A 16282-nucleotide genomic window follows, 5' to 3' on the forward strand; every position below is an offset into this window, starting at 1 on the left:
TCTTTATAGTATAAGATATTTGATAATAAACGTAACAAGGATACACGATTAAATGTTGTAAACCAAATATAATTAATATAATTAGCAAGTTGTGCACAAAAAAGTATTTAAAGTGTGTAAAAAATATAGCAGTATTGTTCTGCTCTTTATGATATGAGAAACTGTTAACCAAAGGAAGCTCTCCATGAATTCATAATTAAGTGCCAATAAGTAGGCTTTTCTTTTTGAAAAGGTACCCATCATACTAGTTTGCATTTACCATACATGTTTCGACGTAACAATCATGTAAGATGAAAATTGAAAAATCGTAAATATTATGCACTGGACATGATTAAACCAATGATGTTTATCTTTACTTACCCTGAAGTGTGTTGATTTAGGAACAAAAACAACTGGTGTTACTGTGTTTTGTAGAACAAGATGACGTGTTCGAATGGATATGTACTGTTCTGTGGTATCTGGGTTGTTTGTGTTTATGCATTACATATAGCAGGTATGAACATATTAAAAACGGTTTATAAAAAAACGACATGATTTTAAATGCTTGTAACCAAAAAGATCGAAAGAAATTTACCCAAAGAAAATATAACGCATCTATGTTGATATATCGACGGTTCGGTGTTAAATTGAACACTTTTAATAAAACCCTGGGTATTACTTTAGGGCAATATGTGTGAATATTTGCAACAATATCCTGATGATTTCATATCCAAGCAACTAACATGATTGAGTCCCCAAAAAATGATAAAAATCATCTTCATTATCTTTAGCTTTTTTGTTTTTTTTTTATATAACAAGCGTTTTAATATGTTACAATAAACAAATACATATAAGTCATGTCTTATATAGAATTCAAAGCAATCTTGGTTCGTGAATGTGTTAGTTAAGGTAAAACTGGCTTAAAAAAACCGCGACATTATATAGACCTATTATGGATTGATAACCTTACCGAAAAGTATGCACGCGATCATCAAGGAAGGAGATTTACTTCAATATGCTATAGAAAGAACAGTCATTATACTGTCATTGCGCTTAACTTCTATCATCTAGTTATGTATTCGTAGTTTATTTGTATTGGCCTTCGAGATATGTTCCTATTTATAAACCTAAAATTGTAATAATTTAGAAATAGTTATTTGAAAACTGATGATTTTATTGTTGTTTAAATAAAGCAAAAGAATGTCTGCAAAATAAATTGGGTTTGGTTTACAATGGAACCGTAAGTAAAACAAACACTGGACGTAATTGCAAGAGTTGGGAAGGAATAACTATTAATAACGAAACACAAACTGATCAACATAACTATTGCCGAAATCTTGATGAAGACCCAAACGGACCTTGGTGTTTTACAACTGACCCTGATGTATTATGGGAAGAGTGCAGTATTCCGTTATGTGGTAGGTTAAAATTTAAAATCTGACCCTGATAAGTTCTGGGAATATTGCAGTATTCCAATATGTGGTAGTTTGCATATTTACATCTGACTCTTGTGTATTATATTGTTGAAATATTGCAGAATTCCGTTATGTGTTAGGTTACTTACGTATATCTTGTCTCTTTATTGGCTGTTACTTTGCAAGTTGTGAGAAGTTGGAAATGAGGTTTAAAATGATAACACCATGTTCAAATTATTAAGTATAACAAAATTTACAGCAAAAGTCATTGTTTTTATTTTTAACACTTAGTCTATTAAATGGAACATTTGCAATAAGTCAAGTTTGATAGAGAATCAAAGCTATCTGTGTGAGAGTAATTGGTAGTTTATATAAAACTGACTTTAAAAAATACGCTACATTATATAGACCTACATGTAGCATAGATGGACAACCATTCCGGAAAGAATGTATTCGATCAACATTGAGCTTGATTGAGGGAGAAATAACTTAATATTTTAGAGAAAGGCAACGTCATTATACTGTATTTGCGCTTAACCTTACTTAGCTTGTTATGCATCCGTAGTTTATTTATATTGACTTTCTGAATGGGTTCCCATTTGTCAACTTATAAATGTAACACTTTATACATATGGTACTCATTTGAATACTGAATAATTTTATTTGTGTACCAATAAAGCAAAAGAATGTCTGGAAAATATGAAGGGTTTGGCATATAGAGGAACCGTAAGTACAACACGCACTGGACTAAATTGCAGGAACTGGGATGGAATATCTATTAATAACGCAACACAAACAGATCAACATAACTATTGCCGAAATCCAGATGACGACCCAAACGGACCTTGGTGTTTTACAACTGACCCTGATGTATTATGGGAAGAGTGCAGTATTCCGTTATGTGGTAGGTTGCATATTTACATCTAACTCTGATGTATTCCTGGAATATTGCAGTGTTCCGTTATGTGTTAGGTTACTTACGTATATTTTGTTTTACTATTTTGTTTTTTTCTCTCTCTTTATCGGCTGTTACTTAACAAGTTGTGAGACGTTGGAAATGATGTTTTAAATGATAACACTATTCCCATTCACACGATTTCACATATAAATATACAAAGTGAATAGACAACTTGAATCGCGAAGAATGTACTGTATAGCATAAAACTTTAACCGAATTAGCTAATGAAAAAGGTTAAATTAAAAGTTAGCAATAATTTAACGTGTGAATCAATATCTCCTCCATATTGACATGATCTAAAAGCTAAGGCCAAACAAACTGATCATAAATTCACATAGTTTGCTTTGTAAGCGAACAATAAAAGTGTATCATGACTAAATCCACTCTGGGTTAACCAATTGTATTTTTATTGCATTATTTCAGAACAAAATTGTCGAATGAATCAGCAGGGAAAGAATTATACTGGTAAAATCAATAAAACAAGATTTGGACAAAAATGCCAAGCCTGGAAATCGTTAGTTCCCAACAAGCATCCATTCACGGTTAAATTAGCTAACGATGAAGATTACTGCCGGAATCCAGACACTGAATTGTATGGTCCATGGTGTTATACAACAGACCCAGGAACAAGATGGGAATATTGTGATGTACCTTATTGTGGTGTGTATTTAATTGACATCTTCCTCATTTTTTTTACTTATTTCGAAATATTATATACAGCAATGGTTAATGCCGTACTAGAACATGATGTAATATTATATAATTTGAACTGTCTTTGGTTTTATTTCGAAGCATGTTGTTCAATTAATGTATGAAGTAGTTCTTGTTTAATCATTTTGAAATGTTTATACATTTTGAGGTAAATCTCGGTTCTACTTTTTCACCAATTGTTTTGAGACATGACTTCAACATAAAACACTACGTGTCAGAAAACATAACCAATACATACAGGCCTTCAGTATTTTCCCTTACTGTGAATTAATTTTTTTCGTGGGGTTCAATTTTTTGTTGTTTTCATTCGTACATGTTAAACGCAAATTTAAATGAATGTTCATCAATTCACAAAAGAATATTAGTTGGTATACAAACTTAGACAAAACCAAGAAATCAGATATCCATAAAAATGCAAGATTTCCTTCACCAGTACATGCAGTATATAATATAAGTGGTTAGTTCAATACTAGAACTGGATCAAATAATATATAATTTGCATTGTCTTTGGTTTTTTTTCGAAGCATGCTGTTCAATTAATGTATGAAGTAATTCTTGGTTAATCATTTTGAAATGTTTAGACATTTTGAGGTAAATCTTGGTTCTACTTTTTCACCAATTGTTTTGAAACATGACGTCAACATAAAACACTGCGTGTCAGAAAACAAAAACAATACATTAGTATTTTGCCATACTGTGAATTCATTTTTTTTTTCGTGGGGTACACTTTTTCGTTGTTTTCGTTCGTACAAGTAAAACGCAAATTTAAATGAATGTACATCGATTCACAAATGTATATTACTTGGTATACAAACTTAGACAAAACCAGGAAATCAGATATCCACGAAAATGCAAGATTTCCTTCATCAGTATATAATATCAGTGCTTGTTTATCGATTCACAAATGTATAATAATTAGTATACAAACTTAGACAAAATCAAGAAATCAGATATGCAAGATTTCCTTGATCAGTTTATTTCATCAGTGGTTAGTTCCGTACTAGAACTAGATCAACTAATATATATGTGTGCATTGTCTTTGGATTTGTTTCAAAGCATGTAGTTCAGTTAATGTGTGAAATAATTCCTTGTTTATACATTTTGAGTTAAATTGAAAGATATAAGTTTTTATCAATCTACATAGTTATAAGATGTTAAATCAAATGTATTTTAACGATATCAGGTTATTTAGGTCAACTAAAGAAAATAATACGTGACTATATACATTTATTGCAGAAGGAGCAGACAATCTAAGTAAGTTGACATCATTAGGCTTTAGTCGATATACACGTGTAATACCACACCTTAACTTGCATTGCTATTTGAAATGTAAAGCTAGATTTTATCAATCAATATGGATTGAAGGTGTATATTTCTGAACAACTACGCCGTATTAACTGTTTACTGAGTATTGGTTTACATTTCATAGGTATCATATAATCTAAAATTATATTCCATACTATTAAATGTATTACATTATTGCATATTGTCGTTAAAGTGAAATTTAATTATAAGATATATTTGACAAAACATGACAAGTCAAACTGTATTACACTATATTTGAAATTCAACTGAATAATACCACACAGGGTCGTTAAAAAAGGGCGAAATATATCAGAGGAACAGTCAAACTCATAGATAAAAAATAAACTGACAACGGCATGGCTAAAAAATAAAAAGACAAACAAACACATAATAGTACACAAGACACAACACAGTAGATTAAAGACTTACCAACATGAAACAAACCAAAAACTGGGGTTGATCTTATGTGTTCCGGAAGAGTAAGCAGATCCTAGTTCACATGTGGCACCAGTCGTGTTGCTTAAGTAACAATATCAACTTGTTGCCATTAGGTCGCGTTGCAGAATAAAATTCAGATATGGTCTCATGGATTTCTATGTCAAAAACATTTGCCTGACTATAAATCTTTTAATCTATAGTATTCTGTTGACTCGGGTATCTACGGGTATATTGTTAACATAAAATATCACTAAATTAAGTATATTTTATTTCAAACCTTCACATTTGGTTATTATAACCAGCTTCATGTACTATATTGATGCAGTATAGTCAATCAGCTGGTCCCTAAACAAATATCTATAATGATATATTTAAATTTATCAACTTACAATTAATATTTAATTCATGACACACTGTACATGTAATCAATTGTTTGACGTTGTATTTTATTCAACATTAATGTCTTATTTCTTAAAATATTTCAGGCAAAGAAAATTTGAAATATGGTTGGCAAGGATTTGAGGATTCCTATTATTTAATCCAGTACACAGAAAAATCATGGGTTGATGCTAAGGTACACTTGAGTTAAAGTTCGTTTTGCTCAATTTGTATTTTGTATTTATCTTCTTTTGTAAATCATTTATACTTGTAATATTTTTGTTATGCTTTGACATTTTTAGCTTTTCTTATCTTTTCATGGCCCCTTCTCAATTTTTTATTGAAATACCAACACGATCTATTTTAGTTTATTATTATTATTCAAATATGATGTTTTAGTTATTGTTTTAACAAATTTGCGAATATAGCATAAATAATATATATAAATACCAAAGTCAAAACAAAATAGTAAACATGAGAAGTAATCTACATGTATCTTGTCAAACCTAAATATAAAAAAGCCAAATTCATGTTAGGTAAACTTTATCTGAGGCAGTCAAAAGTAGTTTCCTATCATTTCTAATGATACAAGTAGCAGTAAATATGATCAATCTGGCTTAGAAATCGTTAGACACATGAGATAACTACCGAGTCAAATGTTTATAGATTTAAGATATTTATTGATATACAAGGATTTTCCAGGACTTCTGTAAAAGCAACCTTGGTGGTTATTTGGCTGAAATTACAACACCTGAGGAAAATGACTTCCTGATGAGTCTTCTTCCAAAGCCTACAGTAGATAATAGTAAGTTACAAGTAAGAAACTTCAGGGACACAAGTTGCCAATAAACAGCAGTTGAAAGTATTTTACCAAACTAAGACTGAAAATGGCTTCTTGGTGTATCTTCTTTCAAAGCCAACAGCATATAATATTAAGTAACAAGTAAGAAACTTGAGGGACACAAGTTGCCAAAAAACAGTAAATGAAAGTACTTTAAAAAACTTACACTGAAAAATGAAATAAAATTGCTGATAGCCATAAGCCTGTTCAGTGAATGTTGTTTGTTGATATGTTTTTGTTTATGTGTTTCATAAGTGTTTCTTGTTTCCTTTTTCAAACCAAATAAGACCGTTGCTTTTCCTGTTTGAACTATTTTACAGTAGTCATTGTGGGATCCTTCATAGTCTGCTGTTCGTTATGAGCACACAGTATGAGCTCTGCGTTGAAAGCTGTTATTTCACCTTTCATTAGTTATCAAAGGTACCAGGCTTATAGTTTGATACAACAGACGAAGGTTCGTCTTCATAAGACTCATCAGTGGCGCTTTTCACTTTGTAATTGTTAAGCTTGATAACTATTTTGATCTAAGCGGAGCTGATACCGCTGTCTTATAATGAACAGTAAACTAAAATGACTATTGTTAAACAATTCAAACAAGAAAATGACTGTCTCATCTATACAATTGTTCACCTTTTACACATTGTGACTTGGAAGGAAAAATATATCATTGGCATTCATATCATATGTCTTTTTCATGCAGTAATGAAATACCTCTTCTCAAAATTAGTTTGTCAGTTTAAGGACAAGTAAAGTCGATTTTTATTTTAATCTATTTCAGGAGTAGATGTGTGGCTAGGTGCAAGAGATTTAAAACGCAATGGACAATTTACTTGGAACAATAGCGCCACCTACCTTGATTATACAGACTGGGGCCCAAAGGAACCGAATGGTTACTATCATGAGGACTGCCTTGCCACTCACTTGTACAGAGATGGTAAACTTCATTGGAACGATAGGGCATGTGCTGCACGGAACTTCTTTGTTTGTGAAAAGAGGTAATTAAATTATATACCTATGTGGCACTGTTTGATAGAAACAAACACATTTATAAATACAGTATGTTTTAGTTATGATTTTATACCACAGTCTCTTTCAAACAACACAATTAAAACAGTCAGAAGAAAAGAGTATGTTCTGAATTATCAAAGCCATCTCTACCAGCTACAGACTTAATTACTTAAACGGCAAGCAAAGATTACATAGAAACACATGGAAAATATTTATTGAAGCACATACAAATTAACGTGGCGAAAGGTGCTTTATTTCACAGCATGTTTAAATGCAATCCGTATTACGCGTTGTTGTTTTTTTAGGGTGGAAGAGGTTGGAAAAATGAGAAAATTTACACCGTAACTTTAATCCAACTTTTTGCGAGGAAATATATAAAAAAAAAATGTTTACGTTGTAAGCCACTGCTTGTATAGATCATACATGCTCATTTACCATCCATTTTTTCAGTGTTGCAACTGCAGGCTGAGGAAAAAAGACTACTTTACGCATATAACATCTTACAAAAATAAAGATTAAACGCTTATTGAATTTTAATTACTAAACTGTCCCATTGTTAAGACAACACAGTAGCTTAAAGCATTATCAGACTGGTTGTATAAGATAGTGAGAAGACATGTACACTCATAGTTTACATCTAAGTCAATTTACAAATTAGATTTAACCGTGACTTACAGCGTATAATGTCTCACCACACAAACAAACTAAATCTTCTTATTTTATACTGAGAGTTTTTCTAGCTTAGGTGCCAGAAGTTCATGTCTAAAAACTACATGTAACTGTCTATTTGTATATATATATTTTTTAATATTCTCAATGAATAAATAACCTTGGTCGTTTTTTTCTGTTTTCAACATGATATATAACACTATTAATTTCGACGACGCCATTGCTAAAAAAAGTTCCATATCATCTTATTTGTTCTGGTTCTGAAGATGAATAAACATATAATTTTGAACGTTCAATAAGCACATGGTTGTCAATCAATATAGGCCTATATTTTGTTCTGCTGAACAAATAGCTGTTTTAAATCAACGACAACATATAACATCCCTGGTAATATATGTAAACAATTTACCTCTTTCTGCCACCGTGCACATTATCTTTAGAAAACATTGAAAATATGAAAATACTCCGAGCACAATTCAAAACAAAATTACCCTAATCAATGGTGAAAATCAAACGCTCGAACCCATGAATAGTTAACAATTATCATAGTCCTGATTTGGTACCGGATTTTTTTTCATAAAAAAGGGCAGAAAAAAAACGTTAATGACAGTCTTATAGACGTTCATTAAATTGACAAAAAATTGTGATCCAAACAAGCAGACATAATTGATATTGTTTGTTTATGTGTTAAAACATATTTAAGTTTCGTTTATTTTTTGTACATAGATAAGGTCGTTAATTTTCTCGTTTAAATTATTTTACATTATGACTTCGGGACCTCTTATATGTGACTATGGGGTATGGTCTTTGCTAATTGTTGAAGGTCATACGGTGAACTATAGTTGTTAATTTGTGTGTCATTTTTTGTTACTTGTGGAGAGTTGTCTCATTGCCAATCATACCACATCTTCTTTTTATTATATAACAGACATGTTGAAATGTTGGTGAAGCAGCCAACATGGTATTATAATAATGATTACATGAATAAACTATGTTTTTAAAAAAGGAAAACAAATGGCATTAAAACACTCAATACAAAGTACATATAGATAAAAAATAAATGACAACAATACAAAAAAGAACACTAACACATTACATATGTCTTTGGTATTTAAAACCACCATTATTTTTTTTATTTGGGACTTCTATAGAATATTTTGTAATCAGATCTTGAGGTTACATGGTGACTACACCTTGTACACAAATAAAATAAGGGAAGAAATATGATTGGTTAATTTTCAATAATGGTTATTTTCTTATATGCAATGAAATGTTATGTGAAATGTGTTTCTATAGTACCGGATAGGGTAAAACTTTACTCATACCAAGTATTTCTTTATTTGAAACAGAGATAAATTGTCCCCCTTTTTTTGAAAAGTCGAAAAATTAACAAAGACTAATAGGGGAAAATCGTTAATGGTATTACACCTAATAGAGGGTCAGTACCGAAAATGGTACTTCAAGAAGGTGATGTACTATTTGTGGGGTTCGTGTTGTTTATTCTTTAGTTTTCTATGTTGTGTCATGTGTGCTGTTGTTTGTTAGTCTTTTTCATTTTAAGCCATGGCGTTGTCAGTTTGCTTTAGATTTATGAGTTTGACTGTCCCTTTGGTATCTTTCGTCCCTCTTTTGTGAAGTTTATACGAATTATTTATCAACAAGGTCTTGGTTATCTCCTTATGATCTGTTAAAGGCGTTTAAGGTGGTACCCAACACTTTCACTAAAATTAATTTGGCTCGTTTAATTTTCATAAAATTTTGTCAAAGTATTTACTTTGACACTTTAACAAAAATATAAAAATATAAAAAATTTGGACCCAACCGTTTTGTCAGAAAAATTACACTGGTTATATAGCAATTTGACAACCACCAATTTTGATCATTTAGAAGCTTAATATTCCTGTTTCAACACAACGTTATTAAAACGTTTAGCTGACTTCACAGAGTTATCTCCCTGTAGTGTTAGGTACCACCTTAAGGGACAACAGCATGGTTTATCAACAGACACGACATGCACGATGAATACCAATTTGACGAACATTTAATGAAACATTTCAATGAAAGGCATTTTAATTTGGGATGTTGGTTTTTAAAGAAATGTTAAATCACAAAAATACAGAAAGTCACTAATCAGACGGCAAAACGTAAATCTGAAATATAACAAACGAAAGCGACTGTCATCTTCTTGACCTGGTACAGGCATATTTTCTGGTGTATTAGAACTGGTTTTATAGTCATGACCTCTAACCAACCTTCTTTCTCACTTATATGAAAGCGGCTTAAAATTCAATTATATTGAGAGATAAATCATTTATCTTGGAAGTAAAAACTAGGGGTACAAAAAATGGCAGTATTTCAATATAATGCATGTACATGTTCCGGAACATATGAGTGTTTTGACCATACGCGTATGGTCATAACCATATGCGTATACTCATATGGTCCGACCATACGCGTATGGTCCGACCGTACGCGTATGGTCGGACCATACGAGTATAATACTCGTTTGGTTTTTAACAGACCGGACCATATAAGTATTTGGACCATATATGTATTTTTATTAAATTACATACCATAATTTTTGTATATCTTCATGTATATAACAAATCAAATTGAAAAAAAACAAGACTTATATAATATATATATATATATATTTTCTGTGACTGTATCTTACATAAGTTTGTAGGATCCTTTACTATAGATAATTTAGATGATCTGTAAAAATAACATCTTCATGCCTTATATATCATGTACTGTAGTACGACGCTAGATTAAAACTGACGTGGAAAGGTAACACCCGGCCACCGAAAGCTTCATTTTATATGAAGCTCAGGTGGTCGTGTGGTCTAGCGGGACGGCTACAGTGCAGGCGATTTGGTTTCACGATATCTCAGTAGCATTAGTTCGAATCCCGGCGAGGGAAGAACAAAACAATTGCGAAAGCAAATTTACAGATCTAACATTGTTGGGTTGATGTTTAGACGATTTGTATATAGATATATATATATAAATTCAAGAGTTTATCTAAAATTGAGGGTAAATTATATGGCCTTCCAAATACCGTTTCGATCCCTAACATCACTGAAAAGACATATATTGTCGAAATTTAGATCTGGAGTACAAAAAAAAAATATTGACACCTTATGTTTGGGGCATACCATCTGGGCCACAAGTTTATTGTTTTCTGTTTAGTATTAAATTTGTATTAAGATCCATTTTGTTACATCTCGTGATCAATTGTATTTGGCAATCACCAATGGCAGTCAGCAGGGTTAAAACACATCAGTTTTTTAACCAATTAGTCAAATGCGTTTTGTTACAATATACTTTTTCACTTTTTTGGTCTTTTGGAAAATGTTGTTTGTGCTGTATTTAGACCCTTCTACAACGAAATTTGTTTTACATGCACACGTATAAAATTGCGGTTTTTATCCAACGCAGTCATAGATTTGAACGTAGTTATCAATTTAGACTTGTTTATATTTTTTGTTTGGGCTTGTATCATATTTTCCCTCCGGTTATATGATCCGTTCATTCTATATTGACTCTTAAAATTCAAGAGTCTATCTTAAATTTGGGGTAAATTATATGGCCTTCCAAAAACCGTTTCGATCCCTGACATCACTGAAGAGACATATATTGTCGAAATCTAGATCTGGTGCACAAAAAAAAAAATATTGACACCTTATGTTTGTGGCATAACATCTGGGCCACAAGTTTATATTTTTCTGTTTAGTATTAAATTAGAATAAAGATCCATTTTGTGGGATTTTGTCTGATGCTTGGTCCGTTTCTGTGTGTGTTAGTTACATTGTAGTGTTGTGTCGTTGTTCTCCTCTTATATTTAAGCGTTTCCCTCAGTTTTAGTTTGTTACCCCGATTTTGTTTTTTGTCCATGGATTTATGAGTTTGAACAGCGGTATACTACTGTTACCTTTATTTGTTACATCTCGTGATCAATTTTATTTGGAAATCGCCAATGGCAGTCAGCGGGGTAAAAGAACATCAGATGTTCAACTTGTTAGTCAAATGCGTTTTGTTTAAATATACTTTTTCAATATTTTGGTCTTTTGGAAAATGTTGTTTGTGCTGTATTTAGACCCTTCTACAACGAAATTTGTTTTACATGCACACGTATAAAAATTGCGGTTTTTATCCAGTGCAGTCATAGATTTGAACGTAGTTTTCAATTTAGCATGTATATATTATACAGCTCATTTTGATTAAATATTAATATGTAATAAGTAAAAACTTTATTTAGTATCTGCTAAAGCAATGTTTTTTATAAAATTGTACAAAATGATGAATAAAACAAAGTTTTATAACAATCTAAATCTTTCACTTGTATGATATTCGCAAGAGATTCCGTTATATTAATTACAACGTTGTGTGAACAACACAAACAAACATAATACGGCAAATGTCAAATATACAACAACATCAATCAACATTGTGTTATAACCTAGATCAATATAAAGCTAATGTGTCAAAGAGAATAATCAAAAAGACACATGGTCAAATCAAATATTAAGCAAAAAAAAAACAAGACAAGAATACCAAAATGTTCCAAATGTTTAAGATAATAAACAATGACGGTTCCCAAACAATGAAACTGCAGACACACACAATAAAACCATTCCAAAAACAGGGAAAACAAAAAATATAGCGCAAATGACATGGATCATACAGTAATCGCTCTTTTGGTATATGGTGTGACCTGTACAACTTTCATTATTACACAATCTACAAGGCCATTTGAAAACACATGAAAAAATATTCTGTATATCTTCACATAAATGAAAACATAATACTGATATAAACAGAGAACCAACAACATACGTTATAAACAACAATATGAATATGAAATATATAACAATGACAAATGGAGTAAGGAAACACAATACCAAAAATAGACCTTTACGTTTATGATACAAACGGCAACATACTTTATCTTTATATTTGCAATATAAGTTATATTTAGATTGAAACCAAGTTTGATTTTGCTGACAACATGCTAGGACTGCACAAATTATAAGTATCTTTTGCAATGCTGGAATTGTTTTTTGCATCTGCTTTGAGTCTGAAATGAAAATCTGCAATATATACAATAAGCAATTCGTTTCTGTAGAATTTAAACTCTTATGACGATTTTCTTTTTACATATCGTCTGGTGTAATGTTATGCATGTTGTTTTCGTTGATATGTTTGTCAGGATACTTAGCAGGTGTTTTAGTGTTGAAATCATTTATTATATCCTTTTAAAAAGATCGACGAAACGTTTCCACTGATCAGTGACACAGTGTGTTCTGCCCATTAGCTTCCAGGTTAAATATTTGTATGATCACGCATCCGGAAATGCTTTCAGGCCTGGAAACTGTAGAAATATCATTTAATCTCATATCAACAATAACTAAACAGCGGTACGATTCCGACAGCAAAATCCAAATTTAAAAATATAAGTTTGAATTATCTCCCTTTAAAAGTATGTTCTTGCTATTACATTATACGACAGGCACGACATCGCAAATAATGTTTAGAAAGGACGGTTAACGAAAATGATAAACAAGCGTCATTAAATGATGACTCAATTCCCATGATTAAGACAGCATGTTGTGTTTGTGGAAAAAGATATCTGTTTTTATCGATACCAACTGCACATACTTTTTACCGGCCATTAAAGATGATACTCATTCTGGATTTATAAACACGACAGTAGCAACATGTGGTGCAGGATCTGTCTACCCCAATTGAGCAATTAAGATTACAACCCGTTTTTGCTGTGGTTCGTGTTGCTTAGTCATAAGTCTTATGTGTTGTGTGTTGAGTACTATTGTTTGCCTGTTTATCTTTTTCTTTGTTAGCCATGCCGATGTCAGTTTATTTACGATCTTAAGTTGTGAATGTCTCTTTGGTTTCTTTCTCCCCTCGTGCATCATACGTCATGAATGTTATTCAACAAATACTTACAAATGATAGAATGCACGACTTTTTCATTCTGCACAAGTGATGATGACACCGTTGCTACCACATCTCTCACATGTTTCTTTGTTATCTATGATTAAACAATGTAAATAACAGACATGCATATACTTTGATGCAATAATGCTTGATTCGCAAAACAGTGGGAGATATTATGGACATAATTCTGCAAATCGTGATACAAGCATGACATTTGGTATAACGGACGACTAAATGAGCAGTTTAAATATAAGTTATCGTATGAAACAACTCATAATTGCAATTCCAGCAACTATATGGGTCTCCCAATTGCTGATCTTAATATTTGGTTTTGTTTGTAGCCGGAGGTAATATTGGCCCACACTATTATACATATATACGAGTGTACATGAAAATATGCAGGTACAAACACTGCCTTCAACTCGCCAAAAATTAATAGATCTACAAAATTGTGGATTTTCTTCCTCAACCAGAAATATTCACACCTATCTATTTTGTGACATATTGGCAGCAATGTGTTCAGAGACATTGGTCACTACAACAACTACATGTAGGCTATATAAAAGTTTATTCTGCAATTAGCCAATTATTTTACAAAAAAAAACAGATATACAAACAAAACTTTGCTTTATTTGTACTTATATGTGCAAATAAAGCCTCCTGTCATCCCACTTCCATGTTATGTAAACATATGAATAATTGTGTGTCCTAACCAGTTCATGTTGGGGTTCTCTTCGCGGTCCGCGTTTCGACTTTGTCAATTCCTTTAAGAACACAATTAGAACACAATTAGAGACGATTATAAATAAATAACGATTAAAGTTGCAAGTGTTGAGATTAATTTCAGAATAAACACAACATACATACATTGTCACAAAATAAATAATTAATTTGTACTTGCTACGAAATAGGAAAAAATTTGGCGGAGCCTCACTTTTTGTCCGGTTTTTTAAGCTCATACAAATAGATTTGATATTTTTTTAATACATACATATATTGCGTATTTTATTTTATTGTCTTGTTTGCCTTTATTGACATCCATATCCATTATCAATACATGTGTTCTACATTCAACATTGGTGTTGATAGCAATATAAAACAGGTTTTATTTTTTAACTTCTAGCCAATCATACTGCTCGAAATAGTATAAACGTATCCCAAGCATAACTATATGATTGTTGTAGAATTATGATATAATGTGTTTTATTCTAAACAATATTAATATCGCTAATGCAATAATCCTGCAGTGTATATCATATCTTAAAAATCAGACACTGAATGTGCACTATTCATTTCGAAGTTTCTATTCCTCGTGATAATGATATGTTTACATTCTTATAGATACATGCATGATATATCAAAGTCTAAATATCAAATATCATAGAAGAAAACAAAGGAGTTCAATGTTTTACATTGGTCACAAACTGGTAAAAAACATTTGAAATTGTATAATTATTGTATCAATTTGTCATTTCTTCTTTCTGTTAAATTGCCATGATCTTACGTTTTATACGTACTGTTGTGGTATGAAAATGAAACATGCACTGAAACATACCTCAATTACTCCATCAGATCCGTTAGAATACTTTGTTAGTAGGAAATGTACGTCTTTGCTCGCGCCACATATCTCTTTGTCTGCTATGCATTTAAAATGTCTAGACGATTAAGAAAAGGAGGATTTAAAAAGGAAACTTGATGCTGGTTAAATTGACAACTTATATATATCATATAATTTTAACAAAATCACATATACTATGATTGTATTGAAGGAACAATTTGCAATTGACCCCAATTAACCCTGGACTTCTAACAGCCATTTACTGTACTTGAATTAGCTTTTAACCGTTAGCATTTCTAATACCAAAACATGTAAATGCTATTCTTTCCGGGAGATTTTTTTTTAAAGTATAATAAACATTTTGAAAGAACAATTTTAATCACTATTGTTGGCCAGGTTCACTGGGATTACAAATAAAACATTAAACATAACTGATTGTCTTAATTCACGTATTAACATGTTGATGTATTCAAAATTGAATTTCTGTTAAATAAATTTAACAGTGATGCAATGATTAAGAAATAATTCATAGGGGCTTGAATATATCATGCTTTTACCACGGGTTGGACCTTTCTTACAAATATTTTACCCTGAGCGATAGCGAGGGGTAACATATCGGCATAAAGGGACAACCCATGGACAATCACTATATATTCAAGCCCCCATGAATTATTTCGATTCTAATAGGACAAATACGGCAATTATCTTGGATCGAAGCTCTCTAGGTGAAAGCAAATATTTGCCGTTCCCATAAATAAACGCACTATCAAATTGGCGTAAAAAAAAACTGAACAAACTGAATTAGTGACATGCTTAAACTATTAACCATAACGTATTTAGATAGTGTTGGATGAATTTAAATGATAATTTACTATTTGTCTTATATATTAAAAAAAAATTGGCTGATATCACATTTATACCACATTTTAGCATCGTTTGTTTACGTTACCTTGTTGTGATGATTTTCGGTACACAAGCGTGTATTTTCCCGTAAAATGCTTATATTCTTACGTTATCGTTTGACGACGTCGGGCACCTCATTCATAATAAAAGCATATAACGTG

At 31.5% G+C, this 16282-nt stretch overlaps 1 protein-coding gene and 1 long non-coding RNA gene across 2 annotated transcripts; both read left to right on the forward strand.

The window, feature by feature from the left end:
* The first annotated feature begins 388 nt into the window (after positions 1 to 388).
* Positions 389 to 4321, forward strand: LOC143076312 (uncharacterized). Its single transcript, XR_012978610.1, has 5 exons — positions 389 to 493; positions 1173 to 1397; positions 2074 to 2298; positions 2776 to 3012; positions 4300 to 4321. It is a non-coding gene; the product is annotated as an uncharacterized LOC143076312 (long non-coding RNA).
* A 546-nt stretch (positions 4322 to 4867) lies between these two features.
* On the forward strand, positions 4868 to 7677 carry LOC143074123 (perlucin-like protein). The gene is made up of 5 exons (XM_076249669.1): positions 4868 to 4892; positions 5292 to 5380; positions 5887 to 5989; positions 6804 to 7020; positions 7484 to 7677. Exons 1-5 carry the CDS (start codon positions 4868 to 4870, stop codon positions 7500 to 7502), a joined length of 453 nt encoding a protein of 150 aa, XP_076105784.1. The 3' UTR covers positions 7503 to 7677.
* The last annotated feature ends 8605 nt before the right edge of the window (positions 7678 to 16282 follow it).

This window comes from Mytilus galloprovincialis, chromosome 5 (genome assembly GCF_965363235.1).
Source record: "Mytilus galloprovincialis chromosome 5, xbMytGall1.hap1.1, whole genome shotgun sequence".
NCBI classification, from domain to species: domain Eukaryota; kingdom Metazoa; phylum Mollusca; class Bivalvia; order Mytilida; family Mytilidae; genus Mytilus; species Mytilus galloprovincialis.